Consider the following 24,720-nt stretch of genomic DNA (forward strand, 5'->3'; position numbering starts at 1 on the left):
CTCTACTGTGATGGGTTCTCTTGTGATTCTTCTTATGCATGGATTTACATAGATCACACTTGTGAAGATTTATTTCTTCATTTTATATAACATGACTTTAACTTTGGGCAGATTGATTGCCTGTGTCCAGTTCTATCAATGATTCCAATTATTCTGAGTGATCTCTACCTTTTGTTATTTGCCACATCTGCATGTCTCAGCACTTTTTTAAATTTTACCAGAAATACATATTTTCAAGATTATTGAGAAAAATGTTAAAGAATAAGACCTGCAGGAGCACCAGTCAGAATCTGGCCACTGTGAGGCTATTCCTGGGAACAATGATGTCTTGAGACATATCTATCTGGTTTAATCAATCTTATGTGTTGCTCTAGTTTTTAAATAGCAGAATGCAAATATTTGTAATCATGGGAATTTTTACTGGCTCTTAAAATCCCTTCCTGTTGTTTTTACTCAGTCTGTAGGGGCTGGAGGGGAGGTAAAGAAACAATATATCACCCTTACATTTCCAGTACCCAGGATACCATGAGTTATAAATAACTGGTGTAGGGAAATTCTGATGGCTCATTTGTCATTGAGCAAATGCTGTTCATTATCTCTGTTATTGTCTGCTCATGTTGCTGTGATGAGTGTGTCTATTTAAAAATCTCAGATATACCAGATATTACAGTCCAAGTGAGACATCCTTTCTGTACATCTAGAATCATAAGGAGGAGAGAACAGTGTGTGTCTTCACAATTTTTAAAAAGCAGGGAGTAAGTAAAAAAAGGAAATGTTTGCTGTACTGATTTTACAGAAGAGTTCTGGTACAGAGAGATAATGTGGTTCACTTTGGCAGGAAGCTGTATTTCTTATCCCAGATTTTCCAAACCCCTTTGCCTTACAGTGCCAGGTTTTTTGGGTTTTTTTTTGTAAACTATATAAAGTGCTGTATACAAGCATTCCTGAACTGACAGCCAGCTATGTATTTCATATACATTCCCACAGGAAGTAGGATCTCAATATATGCAAGATTTTTTTTGTAAACTCAGTATACTAAGTGCCTTAGTATTTAAAGTATAGCTTAGAAGCCTGGAGGCCAGTGAGGCATTTGTAATCTGCAGAACACTTTTGTGTATTCTCCAGAAGCTCTTGGAATTCTAGAGTAACCACCAGTAACTGAATGATCCTTTTTCCTCTTTACTGACATCCACCTTACTTAATATATAACATGGCACAGTAACAAGGGGGGACTTTCTGTTTCTAAGGCCACACTGAGTTAGTTATTTTAGACAGAAGACATGACCAATTGCTTGCTCTTACTGAAGTAATTCCATGTTCCTCCTCAGGAAATTCAAGAACATGTTTTTTATGCTTGTAGTGTGCAAAGTAAAAACCATCAGGTAGTTCAACAAATGTCAGAAATGTGATTTAAACAGTGTATTTAGGGTTTAGATCATAAATTATTATGCTGTCCTTTTCAACTCTTACTGTTTTAGAGGTAAGCCAGCGATTTCCAACAACACATCCAAATGGAAGACAGATCATGCTTACCTATCTGCTACCATGGCTTCATAATATTGAACTGGTGGACAACAGACTGCTCCTCCCTGGCTCAAGCCCTACCACTCCAGAAGATGAACTGAAGGACAAGGAGGGGGAAATAGCAGTCACAAGTGGACTAAAAGGCAATGGCTGGGGCTCACCTGAGGCCACCTCCCTGGTTCTTAATAATCTCATGTATATGACAGCCAAGGTACTGTAAAACTTCTGTTTCTTCCCTCCGGTACCAGAAATTTTACACTGGAACAGTCTGTACCAATCAAATAAAACCCGCTTGATTTTAGGATTACTTCTTAAATTTACAGTCCTCAAGACTTTTATGTTCTCTTATGATTTAAGTCCTTCTGTGGATCAGAATGTAAATAGTTTTAAATGGAGTTAATGCTCTGAAATCTGTCAGGTAGCTGTTTAAAATACTGTTTTGTAACTTTTCACAGCATTTCACTGGGGTTTTTTTGCGTGAGAAAATGTTCTAAAAGAACATGCTTTAGTTTGGAAGTCTGCATATTTCAAGGAATGTATGCCTATGATTCTTTGCAGTATGGAGATGAAATTCCTGGACCAGAGATGGAAAATGTCTGGAATGCTTTGGCCAACAATGAAAAATGGAGTAACAATCTTAGGATAACTCTGCAGTTCCTCATTAGCTTATGTGGTGTTAGCAGTGATACCATCCTTTTACCCTATGTAAGTCTTTGCACTTCATTTTATTTACTGCTGATTACACAGGTTGTAGTGAAGGATACAACTATTACTTGCAGAAAATTAATTTCTGTATCAAAACCAAGAAATACCAACATACTCCCCAACACACTGTACAAAATTAAATGGCAGGAATAGAAATGACAAGAAACTGAAATTAAAAAAGGAAGTAATTCAGATCTCAGCCTGCAGCAGCAGAGCACACCCCATTGCAAGTGCGAGGTGGGTTTCTCTCCAGCCAAGAGAAACCTTGTCTGTGCATGGGAACAGTAACAGAGAATGGCCATAAATTGCCAGAAAATGTACATCCTTTTCTTTAGCAGACCAGAGCTTTCCGTGGGGCATCTCAAGAGACAGAAGATAGTTAACCTTTATACGCTTACCATATCAGCTTCTGCCTCTGCATGACTAACATAAATTATCTAACAGTTGCTGCAATGTGCAACTCAAACTGGGCTGGATATTGTTATTATTCAAGTTAAAATAAAATCAGGGCTGTCTGAGAAAAACAGGCTACTTCCATTCCCATGTTCCTTATTGCTCAGTTGCTGAGTGAAACAGAATCTAAATTTAGTGAATTTTCCAGCCCAATTACAATATGGGGTTTTTTTATTAGTTAGCCTCTTTCCATTGATTTCCCTGAAATAAATCTGAAATTTATCTAAAAAGCCTCATAAACACACTTCATTCACAGTTGCTGAAATAATAGTTTGCCCAAGGTGTTTATAATGACTGCTATAAGAAGCCCATAAAAATCCTCAAAATGTTATTGTTGTACCATAGGCATCCCATTTGTTTCCTTTCATTTGTAGGGTTTACTGTTCTATATTCTCAAATCAATGTCTATATATGCCTAGCTGGTCATAAGTAGAAAAATTTGAAAATGAAATTGGTGTAAAAAAATCTCAAGGTTTATATGAGAGGAAAACTAAGGGGTTGATCTGAAATAAGATCTTTCCCTCAATTGTTTCAGAGGCTTTCCATTGTGTTGACCATGCTTTCAGCAGGAGGGTAGATGAAGGACTTCCCAGCTTCTTTCCAACCTGCCTCATCCTATGACAGACTTGGGTTTAAGGTCGTCTCCATCTATGGCAGAGAACAAGTGGAAATCAGCTGTTAGAGATAAGACAGAAAATGGGGGCTGTTTTACCCTCATTTCTGACTGCTTAGAAAAGGGGTAGGGGCAGTTTTCTGAGAGGAAGGAGTAGTCCTGTGCTGACTCCAAATGCAGCCTGACTGGAAAAGCCTGATAACCCTGGCACCTCTTGCCCAGAAGCCCCTCACATACCTTATCCCCCATCCAGATACTTGCCAAGCCAAAGCTTTCCTTTTTCCATAACTGTTGCCATGCCACAGCTCTGAGCAGCCTTTCCTCACCTTCTCCACCCAGTGCACTTCTTTCTTCAAATTCTTTTTTTTGCCTCAAAGCCTTGGCTTTCACAGTCCTGTCCTCCTCCAGGTCAGTACTGTCCTCTTACTTTACAAAGAGAGCAATCTGTTCTGACATCTCCAGCTTCATCTGCTCAGCATCTCCTATTTCGCCTGTGGCACTTTTCTGGTCTCCCACCCAGGCTTCTCGTGGCTGGTGGCAGCAGCAGCTGACAAGGTTCCCCTGTGTTTTACCACCCAGTTAGTCTGTCTTTTGTAATGTTGAGTTAAAAGTCTGATTCTCAGATTTTGCAAAATCTGAACAAGTTTTTAGCTTCTGTAGGAAGCCTGACTGTGCTTATGAGTCACTCCTTTGCTGATAGCTTTGTCTGGAGTAGGAAAATACACTGGTCTTATCACATGCATCTGCTCAGTGTTTTGCTAATGCCCTGGAGTTCAGAGATAAGAAATCCTACCTAACTCTGCTAACTACACAAGACTGCTGATACCATAAACATGTGTCTTCCATTATCATATAGATAACAGATACACGTTAGCAAATAAAGATCATTTGGACAGTTTATCAGCAGTGTCACCTGGGCTTAAAAGAGCACAGAGCTGCAAGATTGCCAGTTTGCCCATCTCCTTTAGGAGCCCCCTGTGCCCCGAGGCAGTCACCAGCTGCTTTGTGCCTTTGGCCATCTGTTCTCCCTGTGTGGGTCCAAGCCAAAAGCATGCCTGACTCACATTTTTAAAATTTTTTTTATCATCTAAATTAATTGCTTTGTCTCTTATGTTTCCTTTAAGCATTTTTTTTCCCAGTGCCCCCGTACAAATTGCTGAGCTGTCCATTCTTTCACATTATGTAGTGAAAGATTTCTTAGAATATTTACAGTTCAGAAACCTCTTCAGCAAAAGCTCATGTTGGGAATGTGACCCCTGCAGTGGTGAGAGAAGCTGAAAGTGGCACTGTGAGCCCAACCAGAAATGAGCCTTGGGAGGGAGATGGATTTGTCTCTGGAAAGTCCCTGGGACATTTTTAGCACAGTAGAGTAAAAGAGACTTTGCATATGTGCTTTTTTCTCTAAGGGAAAAAAAAAAAAAAAAGGAAGGAGAAGCAGTAAGGAAGTTATTTAGTGGAAGTATTTAAGAGTATAAGAACAGCAATACTTGGTAAGGCCAATAGCCTGTTCACTGTTCAGTCTAATATATTAGCTCCCCCATAAGAACCTGTTTAGGGACATCTTTAAAAACAAGAAGGCAAGCACAGAGAGATATTCCCCATATGGTCTCCCAGTTCCAGCAGTTTATGAATCCAGTAGTTTTTGAGCTGGAGAGGGTCTCTGCTTTTAGTAGTGATCAGGGGTTTTTTCCTTAAGAATACAGCTGAATTTGGTCTCAGTATGTCAACAGTCCTCATTGCTGCAGTGCAGGTTTGAGATCTTGTTCAAAGATTTATAGAAATTTCCAGAGTTTCTATAAATTATACTCTCAGATTTTTTTCAAATCAGGATACATAAAGTCTGCATACGTAATTGCTCTGCCTTTCTTCCATTAACTATTACTTTGGTTACACATATGAGTAGCAGCTCAAAGCCTGGCTTACTCTTTGTGGCCACAGCTACAGTTTAGTAGATGTGTATGTTATGTAGTTATGTACATAAACAATTCATTGTGAATGGTAAGCAAAAACTTTGAAGTCATTAAATCATAGAGTCAGTCTGCTGGGGAAATGATCTTGATGTCAAAGTGAGAAGTTTTATTTCTGTATGAGCTGTATGTGGTTGTGGTGTCTGTGCAGGAACAACACTTGCATTCGAGATAATTTCAGTACTGCAGTGTAACACTCATTGACTCCTTTGGAAATTCACTTTAGTCAGAGTTTACAACTGTTACTTTCTCCCACAGATAAAGAAGGTTGCAATATATCTGTGTCGCAATAACACTATTCAGACAATGGAAGAACTTCTTTTTGAGCTGCAGCAAACCGACCCAGTGAACCCCATAGTCCAACATTGTGATAATCCTCCATTTTACCGTTTTGCTGCCAGTAACAAAGCCTCAGCTGCAGCTTCTGGTATGTCCTGAATGTGTTTTCTTTATGCTCCCCTGTTCTTTTGAGTCTTCATCTCTTTGCAAAAAACAAACTCTTACTTTTGCATCCATTCAAACGTGTACATAAAGTACAAGTTTCAGGGCCTTGTTGCATGTCTAAATTACAGTTCTTTTTCATACCTAGTGATATATATGCTTTGTTAACATGTGCTTAATTATCTTAACTATGTTAATAGCATATTAATAGTGTTTGATGCTGTTCAGAATTCTGCCACTCTTCTGAAAACTCCCACTCTCTAGTGGCTGTTTTACTCAGAACAAGAAATCGTCATCGATGCAGTGAGCGCAGCAGATACATCAAGCAGAGTTTCCTGCAAACTGAGAGCCTCGAGGGTGTGGCAGTTCTGTTTTGAAAGGCCTAATGCCATTTTCCAAGCTGCAGTAGGCAAATATACTTAAGAACCAACCCCACATTTAACATTGTACATGATTTGCCAAATCCTTGAAAAACAATAGACTATGTCTCTTCAGCATGACCTTAGTTTAAGAAGACCATCATTCTGTTCATCTGCTTCTCAGAGCATGTGAACTTTACACCATCCAGCCATGGAAGCAAGTCCCGGTCTGTAGAAGTAAGAGTGTTCATTCGTTCATGTGTGCAAGTACTTGCAGGATGGTCACTTTGTCTGTAGCTGCTAAAAGCCCCTGTGAGTGATGGGCTTTTATTGCTTTGCAGATGCTGTCTGCTGCATCTAACAGGTCTTCTTACTCACACCTCATTTACAGGAACCACCCTGTCTGCTGCATCTAACAGGTCTTCTTATTCACATCTCATTTACAGGAACCACCTCCAGCAGTAACACTGTTGTAGCTGGCCAAGATAGTTTTCCTGACGCAGAGGAGAACAGAGTAGTGAAAGAGACTGATGAAAGGTTTGTGGCTTGGGTTTTTTCCCTCCAAAATGTAAGTGTTTTCCTAGGCTGAGGGTGAGATGTTGAAAAAAATTCTGCATTGTTCTGTGAGGAGCTCTGGTGCTCAGATTGATCCTAAGTGGCATTATTGCAGTATGCATAATTTTTTTTTTTTTTAAGCTGTTCTCATGATTCTAGTTCCTGATTCTTGTTTAATGGTAAAGGAAGAACTGTTAAATCTACATTCAATGAATTGTCCTAAGGAGGTCATGGTTTTGTAGGAATTATCCACAAAGGTGAAAGAAAAATTAGGAATGTGCATCAAATAATGACCACTAAAATCTTTACAAAAAATCAGATTTGATCACACCATTTGATTTCATGGACAGTGAGTAAAATTTAGTTTGCAGGTTTATATCAGTGATTGCAAGGACATCTAGACATCTTTGTCTAGATGAAATGTTTTCTAGAGGACAGCTATGGAAAATAACTTGCTTATAAATGATATCTTCAGTTTAGACTTCTGCTTCTTATGGTACATACTGACAAATGACAAATGAGTAAATGCAAAGCCTAAGGGCCATCAGATCCTCGAGCACAGACATACAGATTGCTTCTCTCACAGAAACACTCTTAGTTTTGCAAGAGAACTTTGGACAATTTATAATAGCATTTGTCAGTTAGTGTATTAGTGTTACATTAGTCACTGAGAGTCACCAGTATCACTTCACTAGTCCCGTGCTCCTTCCCGAAGGTTCAGGGCTTAGAGGTGCCAAGATAATTATGTGAGCAAACTTTTCTGTACTTTAAAACTTTTGAATTATTTGCTCTCTCCCATTACAAACTAGAGTACATTTTGTCAGGTTAGTTAGATGTGTCTGCTAATTTAAATGTAAGGAGAAAATGGCACTCAATGCTGAGTTTCAAATTGATAGTAAAACAGATTTGACTCTAAGTGATGTTTTTCAACATATGCACTAGAAATGTACTTAAAAGGATTATAAAACCATTTTTTCCTCTGAATTTTTTATCATTCTCTACATGAATGTATATGACTGCCTAGCTTTAAGATAAATTTTTATTCAGTTGATTTACAGCCAAGTTGAGCAAATGTCTCTTAAAGTAGTTCAAGTCAGATTTTCTTGTCTTATAGAAGTTTTAAATGTGACTCCAAAAAAAGATTTTTAGAATTCGGATCTGCCAGAGACTTTATGATAAGAATGAAAGGAAAATTACAAAGTTCTGATATTGGTATCCAGGATCCTGCAGAAAGACACCTCAGAAGATAATGAAAACAAATTTGCCTGAACTCATTGCTGGCATGTATGTTACCAAAGCTGGCTGTTAGTGCATCTGCACTTACAGATGCAGTCTACAGTCTTAGAATGTCCCTTAATACTAACTTCATATGCCAGGACATATGAAATAATGAGGGTCATAGATAGAAAGCCATGTATTGGATGGCTGACAATGCATTTTTGTCAATTGCACAAGGAATTTATTGCAGAGGAGGAACATGCTTTGGAAACAATGTAATATGTTGATGTATTATGAAATACCCTGCACTCACGTGTGTGAACATTAGTAAGAAATTGAATTGAATTTTGTCTAGAAAATCTTCAGTCTTGTCTTGTTTGATCCATGGTTATTTGTAATTAGTTTCCTAGCTCTGCAGGAATGGTGATGTTTTTAGATCATCTCTAGTGTGTGAGCTGTCAGTATGGCTCCTCCCATTCCACTTCAGGCCTGATTACCCTGGGCACACAAGGTGGAGATAGTGAAAGGAGATCACCAGGAAAAGTCAGCTTAGCCTGAATCTGTGGCAGATTTGAGGACAGCTGTGAGCAGTTTGCTGTGCCTCTCATATCCCTTAACTTTTCTGTTAGGTCTGCTCTGGCATTTGCTGGATTCTCCTCTTGATGGGTGATTTGCTGTAGTTTTTCCTGCTTGGTACCTGTGGGGGCTTGGCTTTGGATTTTCCAGCCAGTCATAGAATCACAAAATATTCTGAGCTGGAAGTGACCAACACGGATCATGGAGTCCAACTCTGAAGTGAATGGCCCAAGTGGGGATTGAGCCCACAACCTTGGCATTATTAGCAACATGCTAAAAAAAAAAATCACACATTTGCAGCATGACAGTTTCCCTTTGCTAAATTTTAAAGGCTTGTGACACAGGAGCACCCTGTTAGAACATCTCAGAAACTGGCTGCAAAAATGTTTTGTGGAAAGAATCAGCAATACATTCATTTGATGTCTACTCCTGTGTAAAAGTGAATGCTTAAGGAAATGCCCTTTTTCTTTTTAGGGTAAACATAAAGTCCAGATGTTTCATGTCAGTCTGTGTTTTTAATGAAGATTTCTTTTCTTGTATTTGAAGGTTCAGTAATGTCATCAGAGCACATACCCGACTAGAATCGAGGTACAGTAATAGCTCTGGAGGATCTTATGATGATGACAAAAGTAAGTTACATTCAATTTGATGAAATATCTGGTGTTTTGGTTGGAGAGGAGAACATTGTAATGACCAGTGGAGCCTCTCTGTTTAAGTTCTCTGTAAACAGTAATGTAGCATTGCCATGCAGGGAGTGTCCTTATTTCCCCTCCGTATCTCACATAATTAATTTACTTCATTTAATCTGGGTTCAGTCAAACCCATCTGAAGGCCAGAGAACTCCACAGAAAGCAGCAGCAGAGAATCCTCCAGAGAGTAATACATTGGCCTTTCCTACATGGCAAGGCAAAAGACCTGTAAGAGCTTTAGAGCAAGTACTTTGAGTTGTGCCATTTGGCAGTATATCCCTCCAAATCAAGTGCTCTTATGAGCATGAAAAGAGGCTCAGGAGTTCTCAAATATGAGGTCTTATCTCCTCATTAGCTTTTATGTGCTCTCTGCAACCAGTTTTGGGCTGCACTGTGCAAACATGTGTTAGAGGGGAGATGGGGCTCCTGAGCATGCTTCTTGTTCTTCATGTATTTCTGCTAAGTGGGCTGTAAATGGACACTGGTGCTCAGCAGAGATTCCAAAGAAAACCAGTTAACTATTGTACAATAGTGCAAAACAGAAGAGTTGGATGGTTTGACTTCATTTCTGGAGTGAATTCAGTTTACAGATTTTGGCTAGGCCCTAACCAAATGTAAAAAAGGCAAGATCTTGTCATTGACTTTGATCACTGGCTTATTTCAGCCATCATGTCTTGGTTTGGTATTACAGACATCATTTTGGAACAGTATTTTGACATGAAAAGTAAAGCTTTTATATTTTTTAATCCAAGTAATCTTTGGTGATACTCTTCTGCAAAATATGCAAAGACTGCAAAATACAATACAATAGGATAATTTAATGTACACCACCAACTATTATTCATAATTATGAAGCACAGCATGGACAAAATACTGTGTATGTACAAACTCCAGTGTTTAAATACATAAGAAAGTGTGCAGCATCTTAAACTCAGCAGGGTTTAGTACACCTGTTGTGAATTTTTTAGGGCTTTCTAGTTCTGCAGCTACTTGAAATGCTTCACCAGATGTTAATTGAAACACTGGTGCTAACCTGATCTGCATGAGCAATCTTTCAAGAAAGAACAGCATTTATATTATCAGAACAGCCTTCAGAAATACCTGGTTTTGACAAGAGCTTTGAGTGATAAAAAGTTCAAAAATACTGAAATTTTCTTTGCTCTTTTGGAATGTCTCCTCCAGCCAGTGCCCGAATGTTTTTTTCCTGCCTATACCTGCAAGTTTTGTACTACTGTGAATATTTATGCTAAGTGTGCTTCTCACAGGGGTTCCTGTAGCAAGTGTGTGAATACCTAGAAGGAAAATAAAATGTATTTAGCTACTGACATTTATACAGAATTCTAATAAGAGAAAGTAATTTTTATATCTCTTGTCATTCTACAAGAAACATAATGCAACTTCCAGCTTACTCCCTCAGACAGGCAGCCCAGGCTGCAAAGGATTTGGTGGTATGGCTTCTCCCCTCTCTCCACTCTACTTTAATATTCATGTATTGCTGAGGATATAAATACAGAACACCATTCTGCAGCAAGCAAACTTTTTTGTTCAGGCAAGGATTGTATGTTTGCCTTCAAGGTGCTTCTTTTATTTTTTTTTTCTTGGTCTGCACATAAACCTGTGAAAACAGGAGTGAGGATCTAGGTCTCATTGTGACCTTCATGAAGCACTTTTCTGTGAAACACTTAAATTGGTAGAAATAAGTAGTTCCTGTGCAGTGCTTTTTCTGTGAAAAGCATTTGACAAACAGTATCTGGTTAATTCTGGTTAAGAATATGTGAAAATGCCATACTTTGCTACATTATCAAGTCATTTTATTCTTCTTTATCTGTAACTGATCAATCATCCTCCAGAGAATCTAAGTAGAGGTCTAAATCATAAAGCTATGAAGTGTTTCTTAAAAGACCAACACTTAAAAATGGGAGTTAAAAAGCTGGCATTTTTTAAATAATTGGAGAAGCAGCTACTGCATTGAAAGTCTCCTGAAGATCTGGAAATCTGAAGATGTTTTTCTAAAACTAAGTGATGCACATTAGAAAAATCCAGCTCTGATACTTTTGCAGGCATCAAACCAGTTTTGTTTCCTGTGGGAAAGCTGACAAGCATCAGATACATGCTAAAAAAAAAGAAAAGAAAAGGAAAATGCTGAGTTTCAAGCTTACCTAAAATACAAAAGTGTAACAAAACAAAACCAAAACAAAATAAAAAAGCAAACAAACAGATGAAAACACAAAAAGAAGGAGAAGAACAAAAAAAACCACTCATTAAAGGGCAATGTTTGAATGTATGTCAAAAACAGACCAAGAAAGGATACTTTCCATGGCAGTGTGTCACAGACTGCCAGACCTAAGAAATAAAAACTGAACGGTGAGAAAATCGAGAGGAATGAGAGGGAACAAAATACAGGAGAGATGAATGAAACTGTGTAGCTGAGACAAGACAGGAAGTGGTGGAAATAACTTACTTGACCCACATCATTGCAGATAAGCAGGTGGGAGACAAAACCCTAAAACTCATTAACAAAGAGAAGCTGTCACACTAAAGCAAAATTAAATACATCTTTGAGAAATCCAAGCTATAATTCATCCCTGTTGAAAGAAAATTACCCTGAAGATGTTTTTTGCATTCCTTTTGCCTCCTTGCTAATTCAGGACGTTTAACTTCTGCCTCTGTAGCGTCACTCAGCAGGGCACTGGTGAGGAGTTGCAAGAATGTGTCCCTGGTACTCTGCTCCTTGCAGCAGATGGCTTCTGACAGCAGCTTTGTTGGCTGAACTTTTCCCTCATTTTTGAAGAGAAAGTCTGTTGCTTGGTGCTTTGTGATCTGAATCCAGCACTACTAAGTGACAGCAGGGATTCAGCTGCCTCTCCTACCGTTCAGTGCTGTCTGCCTGGAATCTCTTTAATTTCCAGCAGCATGAAAGAGGGATTAAAAATGCATCTCTTGTTATTGAACACAGGAATTTGCAAACCTCATGGCATCTTATCACATTGTTCCAAACAGCTGAACTCATATGTTAGCATAAAATCTCTTATAGTATTTTGCAAAAATAGGTAATCAGGCTTGAGTTTTTATGTGCTTTTTTTGAATGGTTTTCCATGCAGATGATCCTGTTTCTCCATACACAAGCTGGTTATTGAATATTGTTGAAACCAAACAGCCACATCCCCTGCCCATGCCTTACAATGGAGGATGTTGGGCACCACTCGTGGACTATCTCCCTGAAACCATCACACCCCGGGGACCCCTTCATAGGTGAGCAGTTTCTCATTCTGACATTTCACACAGTCAGATGCTTCCTCTTAATAGTTGACCAACACCAATCCAACTGTCCCACCATTCAGAACACCTGAAAATCATACAGTCAATTTATGGTGATTTCCAGTGCAAAAATCCACATGCAGTGAAAGCTCACAATTCTACCAGATTTCTACCAGAAAGCCTCTTTACAATGTAGGACATCACTGATAAGAATAAGACTTATGAAACAACTGAAACAGAAAAGGAAAATTTCTTTTTCCCAGGCCTCTGTGCCTATTATTCATAGCACTTTGATCTTTTATTCTAACTAGGCCATGCATATTCTGAAATTCCTATTTTACATAACTTGTATTGACAATAATAGGAGTTTTTTTTCAGTAATGGTTACTTGTTTGCTTGATACTGTAAGTAAAGTGCTTCAGCATTAATTGTATCAAGAAGAAATGCCCAAAATCTGAAAATTTATGGATTGTGTATTTCTTCAGAAATAAGCATTCTGTTTGTGCTTTCCTGTTTCCAAAGTGTTTGAAACTGATGTTGTGATTTAACTTCAGGTGCAATATTGCTGTTATCTTCATGACTGAGATGGTAGTGGATCACAGTGTGAGAGAAGATTGGGCTCTTCACCTCCCTTTATTGCTACATGCTCTCTTTTTAGGTAAGACCAACAGAACAAGAAAGAAAGTATAAATGTATTCCCTCCTTTTACTTTAGTTTTGCTGGAGCAATGGTACCGTGTTTCTTACATGTTTTATGATTTCCTCTCTCCACCCTAAAAGAAAAACCCCAAGGCAGTTGCAGTCTGTAAATTAGTCTCAAAACTTTGAAGTTTTTTAATATTTTGGCCAATTTCACCCAAATTTGAGAGATGTGTAGAAATCCGAACATGAATAACTTCCTAAAGTATCTCTATTAAAACGTGTGGCATGGCTCCTGCAAGAAAAGGAGGTGAAACTCATGCCTTTGTCCAGCTTGGTTAGTGATGGCAGTCTGCACATACCTTGAACCAGGACTACACACACCTGTGCTTTCTCTTGCCTTTGAAAAATAGTCTGTAAGAGAGCCAGGATAGCTGTGCTGCAGAGGGAGTGGATGAAGGACACAGACCACTGGAAAGCAAAGCTTCATTAATTTCAGTGCTGATGGAATACTTTATCATCAGTGTGTTCCCTTATGTACCTGGGCACTGAGGCACTGCTTTTTCCCCACTGTTCTGTCTGTCCCTGACTGTAGCACAGTTCATCTGAGGCTGTCACCTTCCTTGTCCTGCCATTCAACGTTACCAAAAGTGAGTGGCCTAATTTTTTAGCACACAAGGGTATTCAGCATTATAAAGCCATTCCCTGACTTCGGTGATTGATAAATAGTAGTCTTCACAAATAAATGCAGGCAGTTGTGAAATAATTTATTCTAGCTGAGATCACAGTTCACTTCTCATTCAGTCACCATAGTTACCATTAAGTATTCCCAGTCAGTCTGGGAAGAGTCTGCTGATCAGCAGGCAAAAAGAGATTAAATTGAGATGTTACAGCACAGTGGTAAAATGAAGTATATGTTGAAGAAGATACTTGTTCTCCTTTACTGCTACTCTGTTACCAACTGTTCTGCTAAAAATTTTTTGGTGAAATAGGGTTTTGTATATCAGCACGTTGATTTCACAAATCAAATAACCATTAACTGATCAAACAATGTCTTTACTATGATTTGTAACAAGTGTGAGAAAACTGGTACGCTTAGAAATTGTCACAAGAATAAATGAAGAACTTAAGAAAGAGTAGTGCAGAGTAATGTGACCTCTGCAGTTAAGATGGCTTTAAGGAGCCATCAGGGAGCCACGCAGATAAACATAAGCAGAAGCAGAGTTATGATACCGGTAATCAATTAGAAAAATATCTTTAGTTGTTTTTGCAGTAAGGTTTCAACATTACAGATTTTTAATAAGGAATAAATAGAAATGTATTAATACCATGTGAGACAATCCCTTGGCTAAAAACTCTCAATTTTGAAATGTGAAATTAAAATTAAATGTAACTGGTAAGTAAATGTAACTGGTTTAGTGATAACTAAAGGGAGATCACAGCTTTCATGCTTCAAGGTCAGTTTCTCCAGGGCTGTTTTACCTCCCGTGGAAAATTTTTGTATTCTGTAGTAGAGCTCTTGTGATGTTGTAAGGAAGTTATGCCACACATTAGCCAAAGGTATGAATGTAATTAAAAATTAAGTATTGCTGTCCTGTTGGAATGTGAGGGCAGATGCATCTGACTGAAAAGCAGACTAGAAACTTGTGTGTTGGCTAAATGGAGAGCTGGTATCTTTTCATTAATTGGAAAGAGTGAGAAAATACTAAAATGAAAGAATTTTGCAATGTCTGTGTGTTTAATAGGCTATTGAATGGTTTGTAGCACTGTTGGAGAAGCAGGCAGGCAGACTGCTGGTTTGAACTTGCTTATCTCTGGTGCATGAAAATCACTGCTGTTTAAAATCTCTTTTGCAACCAGTGTGAAATTAGTTGAACACTAGACTCCTTTCCCATGGAAATGTGTCCATGTCACAGAAGCTTACCCTCCTTGGAACTCTTACAGGTTAAAGAAGGGACCAGCCCTGGCCAAGCACAAAGACTGAACTGTCCTTCTCACTTCCCAGTTGGCACATCTGTGCCAATACTTTTATACAACTTGGGGTTTAATAGGATTTCAGCTACCACTGTTGCCAAGATAGAATTTATTTTCACTTTTTATATCCTTTGAAATGTATCTTGAAACCAGGTAGGATGGGTTCATTATCTCCTGGCAGGTGGAAGTAGATGGAGAAATGTGAATAGGAGCAGAAACCTTAAGAAGCTGAAATAGAGGTGGGCAGGACGGCCACAGTTCTTTTGGAGAGGGCTATTGAGAGATGAGTAAGACCAAGGGTCATGGGACCTTCAAGGAATTGCCCTTAGGAGCCAAAGGCTCAGTGTTCAGACTGTGGCAGTATGAGCAGCTTCATTATTGCAGGCCAAACAAGAGCCAGCATGACTAGAGTATAGTAGAAAATACCTGACGTGAAAAATCTATTGGCTGCTGCCACACAGAGTAATGAAGTAGCTGCTTTTTTGAAGAGGGATATATCCTGAGAAGAGAGGAGTTGAAGAAGAAAAAAGTTAACTTTTTCAGCGCTGAAACTACTCTTAAAGAGAAGAAAGTATGTTTAAATATACTGCAGGGTACTGAAAGAGAATCAAAATGAGATTACTAAAACAGAGCGCAGAAATATCTGTTTCCTTCGTATTTGTAATTTGTGAACTATTCTTGCTGTTTTAAAATCTTACAGATGACAGTAGCATAAACCAAATCAGAGTCTTTCAGTGCTAGATCTTCAGTTTGAGTTCTGCATCCTGAGTTAGGGGCTAATGTCTCATGCTGCTCACTGGTAGTTGAAGTTCTCTTTCAATCACTGCAGTGATATGTCTGTCAGTTCCTCTTACAGTTTGCACTCATTCTAAAACTGATGTCTGTGCCAGAAAGCCAGATACTGTGGTAAGCAATGTAATTACAACCACAATGAAGAATACCTCATCTCTAAAGGTTTTCCAGACCTGTCAAAGTAACTGCAGTGAGACAATGCATAAAGCTGTATTGCCATTCATTCGTTGTACCTCATGTGTGGAACTTCAGTCTGGAAACTAAATATGCACATACATTTAAGTGAGAGCACTGGTAACTATGTCTGGAAATACTACATCTTTTGTTTATTTGCACTCTTGTCATGAGCTGCCTTGGAATTTTTGCTATTTCTGGAATGTGAACTTGTTTATTATTCCTTCATATTCAGAGATTGCTGTAACCTTTTCTTTTTAGGTCTTGACCATTACCGCCCGGAGGTCTTTGAACACAGTAAAAAGTTACTGCTTCACCTTTTGATTGCATTATCTTGCAATAACAACTATCAAGCCATTGCATCTGTGCTTCTTCAGACCAGAGAGATGAATGAGACCAAGACTCTGACAGTACAACCAGCATACTTACCTGAATATCTTTACACAGGTAATGAAGCAAAAGAAGAACACTGCACCGTACTGTCAGGTTTTGATAAATCAAAGTAATAAAGTGGCAAATATGAATAGTTCCCATTAATACTAATTCCATGTGATCTACCCTAGGGATGCATGCAATTTATTATTAGACAACTTTTCATGATATTGAAAAAGTTATCTAATGTAAGGCAAAAATATGTAATGTAGTATTTTAAAATTAATAGGGCTAATAACTTCCTGATTCCCCCCTCAGGGATCCAGAGCTACTTTAAATGAGGACAATCATTCCTCACCCTTAAAGGAATGCATAAATAATTCTGACACAGGAAGAGCAGCTAGAATGTGCAGCTCAGATTTTCCATTATTAAATTAAGTTTCACATGATACACACCCTCCTTTATATCACTGATACATTGCATTTCTGTCCTGAAATCTCTTTCTACATTAGGAGTCATGCTTCAGACCTCTGCTGAGGTCAGTGTTCTATTACTTTTAGCAATTTACCTGTTTTTAAGGAGTTGGTTGGAACCAATTTGTAGAAAGCTGCTAGTTAGATTTACTGCTGTCATATAATATTACTAAAAGCAAGTGTTCTGTTCCATTTTGAAGGAATCACAGAACCAATATAGACTTGTGGGTGTAGGATTAGTTGTCAGTAAGAGGGTGAGGAACTTTACCATACAGTGAAAATGAAAAGTAAACATTCTCATATCAATGCCATTTCCATGGTTATTTAGGAAGTAATAAGTAATTTGGCTTTATAAAAAATATTACATGATAACTTATTACTATTTTTTCTGAAACATGACAAAATTATTTTAAAGTAATGAACGGACGGGATGGGTATTCTAGATTGATGAACTATTTTGGCCAAAGATAATTCATTCTGAATAACTTCTGTGAAAAATTATCTCACAATAATTTCCTGTCTGGAGTTGGGTGGGTTTCTTTCCCAGTGCACATCTATGAATTATTAAATACAGAATAAAATTCTTGCATTAAAATTATATTACTGCTTTTCTGCCAAAATGAAAAACTGTTTTCATTCTCGCATCTAAAAAATGTAATTGGTACCCTGATTCTGGCCCTCTGGAGTTCAAGAAGTTATCATGACTTGGTATTTTGGACTGGTTTTTGAGAAGCTAACATAAAGAGTGAGAGTGTGGGTGAGTAGCTATAGCAGAGAATCCTAACTGAAAATGCTTCAGCTCAGGTTTGTTCCATGTAATGTCAGGCAAGTAAATTAAGAGTCTTCTGATTTGACATGGATTTTGTTCTGCTCCCATTTGTCTCAAAAGGCCATTTTTTTCTGTTGTAGGTACAGCCTAAACATGACTAGAAGTCTAACCTTAAGAAAACAGGTCTTGGTTTCTGATCTTAGCTCTGAAACTGTAGCAAGCTTTTGATCTAGCAGAACTCACAGGTGTTTCATCCTAATGCTGAAAATATTTTGTATGACGAGTCCAGTGGGTACAGTTACTAAAAGTGTTCAAAGAAGCCACATTTGTGTCTTGATTTCCATTACATTTGTAAAATTAGGACAGCATAATCGTTCTAAAAATTCCACACAGCAGTTTTTTTCCGTATCAGACTAGCCCAGCGAAGTGAACTTTGCATGCACTTTGCCAACTTCTAAATTCAATTTTTAAAAGTCCTGCTTCTGAATGTAAAATATTTGTTTTCCAAGTACCGTTGTCCTTGTGCAGTAAAAACTGAAATCTTGACTTGGTCAAGTTTTTATTTTTTTCTGGATTCTACACATTTAGAAGCAAAGTACCATTTTCACTCCCATCAGTATTTGAGGGTTGTGTTCTGCAGGTTTTCCCCCTGTTTCCCAGTGGAAGGTTTCTGCTGCTGACTCTGGAAAGAGCTGCTTGGCAGACACTCTCATCTGCAAAGCTGGCCCAACAGTGCATTCCATCTTTATCTCCTCCCTTTTGGCTGGCAGGTGGCTTTGACTTTCTGCGGGAATACCAGTCCTCTCCAGTGCCAGACTCCGGCTTGAGCTCCAGCTCCACCTCCTCCAGTATCAGCCTGGGAGGCAGCAGTGGAAATCTCCCACAGATTACACAAGAAGTTGAGGACGTGGACACTGCTGCTGAATCAGATGAGAAAGCAAACAAACTAATTGAGTTTCTGACAACCAGGTAATGCAGATAAGCAGAGGACACGTTTGTACTCGAAATGTACACTTTCATGAAGCAACTTAAAGGAAAATGACTGAGCTCTAATAGTAATCACAGACCCCATTCCTCTTTTATTGATACTTACAGTAGGTAGGTACTGAAAAGCACTACAATGTCAGAAAAAAACCAGAAAAAAAGTCTTGCCTGACAGAAATAAAATGTTCAATTGACCGATAGTTTTATGTTCAGAAATGAGCTAATAGAAGAAGCCAGTTTCATTATTATAAAATTGGATATCAAGTGTAAAGTGCATAGTGAAAGGCCATGGTGAAACTAATACTAACTACCAGCTACAGCCAGCAGATTCTAGGCACGATGTTAAATTGAAAACCAGGGATTTGTTTATGCTGCTCACTACACAGCAGAGCTTATATTTTAAAATACAGCGTAGGAATATTTATTTACTTTCATTTAAAATTATGTTTGGTTGCATGTCTCCCAGGTCACGGACCTGTACAGATTATATATTTTAACTGATTACATTTATTTCAGGTAACTCAAAGTAATTTTGCACTTTGTTATGTATTTCTTGAAGGGCATTTGGTCCACTTTGGTGCCATGAAGATATCACTCCCAAAAATCAGAACACCAAGAGTGCTGAACAGCTCACTAATTTTCTGCGCCATGTTGTATCTGTATTTAAAGATTCCAAGTCAGGTAGTAAATATTTTCCTTTCATAACTAAAAAAATATTCCCTCACAGTCACACCTAATGTTTATCCTGTGACTTAGTAGATCTACTTATGCAGAAGCACAGTAAATATGTCTTAACAAGGTTGTATGACATATGAAAGAATTGCTTTAAAACAGTCATGTTAGATTAAACTGTGCCTAAGTGTTGAATACTTCTTCAAAGCTGTTGGTCGAAAGTCTTGTCATTGTTTCTGCCAAATAAAATCTCCTCTGTGTCCTGTTAGTAAAATACATCACAGCTACTAAGTAAATATACTTCGTTAAATTTCTTCTGGCAATAAAAGTTAATTTTTCATTTATTGTGGTTTTTAGAACATAGGGAATGTGCTGATTGCATGTTGAAAACCAGCACAGTCACTAATTAAATAATTTCCAAGATCAAAGCAGAATGCAGCATCAGTATTTATATTAAAGATCTTATCCAAAGCCTTCTGAAGCTAACAGAAAGACTGCTAATTCAATTTGACTTCAGGTTTGGGAGTCTTCAGAAGTTGCTGTTGCTGCCAGCAAAAATAGTGGATGGCTTGAAAGTTTGTCCAAGAATTGTAAAAAAAATATAAGTCAGATTATCAATTTCATACTCCAAATTTTGTTTGTCAGTTAATTCAGTTAATTTTCTTGCATTCTGTGCAAAATAAATGTGAAACTCCCCAAAGCACAGACATTTCTGCACCTCCATTTCTCAGTGTTTGCAGCATACACTAACAAGCATATCCTCCTCACAGAGTAGGTTCAGTCTGTTCATGACCAACAGTAAAGTCTGTAATAAAAAAGGGGGGGAAAAAATTGACATTCTGTTCTTTTGCTTAGGATTTCATTTGGAGCAGCATCTGAGTGAAGTTGCTTTACAAACAGCTCTTTCAAGCTCTTCCAGACATTATGCTGGTCGCTCTTTCCAGATATTCAGGGCCCTAAAGCAGCCCCTTTCTGCACACGCCTTGTCTGACCTCCTGTCAAGATTGGTGGAAGTTATTGGAGAGCATGGAGATGAGATTCAGGTAGGCATGTGTAAATAAAGCTTCTTAGAACTGTTGATTCAATGCATACTTAATGTAAAATTACCATTTTAACAAGGTATTCTGGACTCATGTGATGAAGAGTAGAATGTGGCCTCAGAAAAGGTTACTTCTGAGTTTTCTGAAATCATAAGTATCTCAGCTAAGCCTTCATCAGGCTGTTTACAATCTTATAAAGCTCTCAAGAGAGCAACTAGAAAATTTTAGTAATTGTCGCTCAAAATGAAATATTTGTGATGACCATTTTTTTTCTTTTTCAACTTCATTAATTTGGGTTTAAGGAATCCATCCTCTGTCTGCTGATGTAATCTCACAACATGAAGCAGACACTGTCTCATTCCTCAGAAGTTAGCATTTTTTAGGAGTAAAGAAATCTGCACCATCCATAATAATACAAAGCTTACACTGACTTAATTTGATACAGACCTTTCACAGGACTATGATGTTCACTCTGTTTAGCTAAACAGACTGAAATTTTACAATCAGAGACTATTTATAGCAAGATTCGAGACTTAATAATTCAAGTCTTAATAAAGAGAAATACTGGCTCTCAGTAAGAAATAGACTGACATCACCTCCATATTTTATTTAGGTAATGAAACTGCCACAAGATGACAGTAATACTCTGTCACAACTGCTTGTGTAGAATTTAAATCAGTGACCTGCAAGTCAGAGGTTCAGTGTGTCATTACCAATCCCTTGATGAGATATGTGCCCTTCTTGCATACCTTCATAGATCATTCAGAGGCAGAAAATAAAACATATTTGTAGGGACATTTTAATGTTCAGGGCAGTGGCTTTGATAGGAATGTGGGGGCTTTTTTCAGGAGAAATTATAGGTTTTCAGTAGGTGCCTGTTCCTTTTATGAACTGAAGATTTTTAAATATTACTTTTTGGAATGTCTTTGTTAAAATGCTTAACCTCCTGCATTGGTAGGGGTATGTGATGGAGGCACTACTTACTTTGGAAGCTGCAGTGGATAATCTGTCTGACTGTTTGAAGAACAGTGATCTTTTGACGGTGTTATCACGGTAAGAATCTGTTCTTCTAACTGTATTCTTTTCAATGTTTTATGGCATTAAGTGTGCAGTTCTGCAGTCTAACAGCAAAAAATAATTTTGATGAGACTGACCTCGTTTGTAACCTTCTGATAATCAGACTATGAGCACATTTCAGCCAAATTTTGCCATAGTTGAAATAATGTTGATAGAACCAATAAAGCTTTACAATGTGTGGCAAATTCTACCTTGCTGCCACTTGGCTATAACCTACTTTAACATCCTTAAAAAAAAATATTGTATTTTTGCACCATTATGTCATAAACCTGAAAATGTATCTGGGAAGGAATATGGGTTCTGTAGTACTGGTTTCATACCAGTGTGTCATTCTCAGGTCAAGTATTCCCCAGGAATAAATTATCATGGTTTCTTCTCAATAAAACTAGGGAGGATTTTTGTGTAGACATGGATTTGGCTTGATGTGTTGACCATCTTTATGAAACCCTTGGCCTGAAAGACCTTTGTACGTGGAGGGAAGTCACAGGCTCCCTCTGTAATGTGGCTGTTGACAGAACTGAGGGAGATGAATGTCTATCTGACTCCTAATAGTAGCAACAGAATAGGTAAATATTTTTTTTCAATATCCATAAGTTACCGTGCTTTCCATGCAGCACAACAGTACCAGGGCTGTCATTTCTGTAGCTAGCAGGCAGGGTGCTGTGCCATGCCAGAGCCCAAGGAGTGCCTTGGAACAGAGTAGAGATGGATAAAAACACTTCTACTTCCTAAACTAAGAGCTGTTTATCTTTCTTCAGTGTACATTTCAGCAAAGAGCAAGATGGAATAAAGAGTAGGAAACACTCCAGAAAGGAGTGGGATGCAATATGCTTTACCTTGACACTTGATTCCAGGATAAGATTTTCTTCAAGTACCATAGACAGTAGAGACTCACAGTGTATGAGGTAGGAATGGGATCAGAGTCAGGAATTAGCTGTTGTCCAGAACAAGCTTCCCTTGTGTGTATCAACACAGCAAGTTCCTCTGTGCAGATAATTGATAGGTATTGTCTGGATCATCACGTGGTAGTCCATGAGGAGGCATTAGTCATTGAAATTGAAGCACCTACACTTTCTGTAAACCATCTTGAAGAGATCTTAGGATACAGGCAGGGTAGGATGCAATGACAACAAATTTTCAGAAGGACATGTATTGGCAAGAGCCTGGGCAACCACATGACAGGTTTCTTGAGGATAGTGGGGTATATTTGTGGTTCTGCCTAAGATTTTTCTGCCCACAGTTACCCAGCAAGCAATTGTGCATTTGCCGGCCAGCTGTGCCAAGTTCAGGGCTTGCTCCATTGATGAGGGCATTTTAAAGACCAAAGTTGTTTTCAGTTCTGCCACTGTCCCATTGGGAATTGCCATAAGTCACTTCACAGCTCTGTATTTCTCATCCCCATGTCATTCTTGCCTATGTAGACTGTAGGCTGTCCTGCTCTGGTTTGGTGCAGTGCCACGTGAATCTCATCTCTGTCAGGTCTGTGAGCCTGAGTCTGTCTTCTGGAAAAAAGAAGGCAGGCTGCAATAGATGGTTTGCTGTTCTGTTTCTCCCATTTAAATATTTATTTACAGTCTGGAAAATACTTAGCTCGCATCTAATATGTATCCTTTCAAGCTGTGCATTCACACAATGTAATGGATGTTATAAATCTTGGTTTCAGTTCATCATCACCAGATTTAACATCCAACACCAAACTGACCGCAAACCGGAAGAGCACGGGGCAGCTGAATATGAATCCTGCAGGTGGCAACACAGCCACCGCTGAGCGAAGTAGACACCAGAGGAGCTTCTCTGTACCCAAAAAGTTCGGAGATGTGGACAAGTCCTCGGACCCACCACGCAGTGCCACACTAGACAGAATTCAAGCATGCACCCAGCAAGGCCTGTCCTCTAAAACCAGAAGTTCATCCTCTCTAAAGGACAGTCTCACCGATCCATCCCATATTAACAATCCAACCAACCTACTGGCCACCATCTTCTGGGTTGCTGTGGCTTTGATGGAATCGGACTTTGAGTTTGAGTACCTAATGGCACTGCGGTTGCTGAATAAACTTCTGGCTCATTTGCCGCTAGATAAAGCTGAAAACCGGGAGAAGCTAGAGAAGCTACAAGGGCAGCTGAAATGGGCAGACTTCTCAGGACTTCAGCAGCTACTCCTGAAAGGATTCACATCCCTTACTACCACTGACCTCACGCTCCAGCTCTTTAGTTTGCTGACACCAGTGTCTCGAATATCCATGGTGGATTCCTCTCAAGCTATAGGTAAAACCATTATGGTCTCCTCTCTTTCAATTTCTGTTGCATTGACGTTTGGTCACAGACATCATTCAGCTATCTGAACAAAACCAAAAATAGCAAGTTCTCTTTCTCTTTGAATATAGCATAATGTACTTTTGCTTTGAGCTGGGTGAGCTTTTTTTGGAATTTCATAGAAATAATGACCTGTTTCTAGAAAGTGGATCCATTGCACAAGGTTTTGGAGGAGAGAAATCATATCTTATTTAGCATTTAATTTCTAGGTCTTTAGCATCATATAAAGTTTCTGATTGGTGGCAAAGCAAACATGTAGGGAGATACTGTCAAAACTTCTATTACCTACTTTGGTCAGTTTTTCTGTTTAATTGTTTTCAGACTATGTAAAACTGCTTGATTTTAAATTAGTGTTTAATGTTATTTTTTTAAAAAATATAAATGTCAAAAACTCTTGTAGACTTCAGATAAACTACAATAGCATGATAGTGAGTGAGGAGAGAGGCCTGGGTTATAGGGAAATAAGATAGCATTTTGAAATTCCCCATTATTTAGCTGAGGTTGTGGCCACTTCTTAATTATATTTCTTGAGGAGAGTTTCTGCATTGTTCCAGATTTTTAGTCCTCTCTCTTGATCAGAAACACAGATACTAAGACAAATGTCCAGGCTTGAAAATCAAGTCATAGCAAACCTAGACACAGCATAAAGGAGTGAATGCCATGAACAGCCTGCCCATCTCTAAGCACCTGTGTGGTGCCTGTGCTCCAGGCTTTGGTTGGACAATTCACACACTGAATTGCTGTGACAGTACCATCTGGAGGTATCTTTCCTTTTCCCTGAATACAAAGGAAGAGTAGGGAAACCACGATGCTAATTTCAGCAACTTGTTTAATTGTGTAGAATGAGAGGGAATGAACGGTTAGAAAATCATTTTCATAGAACAAATTCTTTCTTTTCAAAAAGCAGATTGTATCCAAATTCAATTAGTTGACTTCTGAGCTCCCACCTGAACTAGAGCAGCTTTTGTTATAGCTCTCTGTTACAGCTGCTGCAGGTATTTCATCAACCACTTTGAGCTATGAGTTGGTGAAGAAGATCTGAATCCCAATTCAAGACAGCACTTAAGCTAATTACAGCACTTG

The 24,720-nt window shown here is 38.5% G+C and overlaps 1 protein-coding gene across 7 annotated transcripts in view; it reads left to right on the plus strand.

Moving 5' to 3' along the window:
* FRY (FRY microtubule binding protein) overlaps window positions 1-24,720 on the plus strand; it is a 223,289-nt gene that overhangs the window by 159,060 nt on the left and 39,509 nt on the right. For all 7 annotated transcript variants that reach the window (XM_059838832.1, XM_059838834.1, XM_059838831.1 and 4 more), the window contains 13 exons: window positions 1,479-1,735; window positions 2,083-2,229; window positions 5,521-5,689; window positions 6,509-6,599; window positions 8,958-9,040; window positions 12,202-12,352; window positions 12,913-13,016; window positions 16,198-16,383; window positions 18,322-18,520; window positions 19,095-19,216; window positions 20,063-20,250; window positions 21,206-21,300; window positions 22,988-23,589. In XM_059838832.1, the coding sequence (XP_059694815.1) occupies window positions 1,479-1,735; window positions 2,083-2,229; window positions 5,521-5,689; window positions 6,509-6,599; window positions 8,958-9,040; window positions 12,202-12,352; window positions 12,913-13,016; window positions 16,198-16,383; window positions 18,322-18,520; window positions 19,095-19,216; window positions 20,063-20,250; window positions 21,206-21,300; window positions 22,988-23,589 (2,394 nt within the window). The remainder of the gene's footprint in view (window positions 1-1,478; window positions 1,736-2,082; window positions 2,230-5,520; window positions 5,690-6,508; window positions 6,600-8,957; window positions 9,041-12,201; window positions 12,353-12,912; window positions 13,017-16,197; window positions 16,384-18,321; window positions 18,521-19,094; window positions 19,217-20,062; window positions 20,251-21,205; window positions 21,301-22,987; window positions 23,590-24,720) is intronic.

This window comes from Haemorhous mexicanus, chromosome 2 (genome assembly GCF_027477595.1).
Source record: "Haemorhous mexicanus isolate bHaeMex1 chromosome 2, bHaeMex1.pri, whole genome shotgun sequence".
Lineage (NCBI taxonomy): Eukaryota > Metazoa > Chordata > Aves > Passeriformes > Fringillidae > Haemorhous > Haemorhous mexicanus.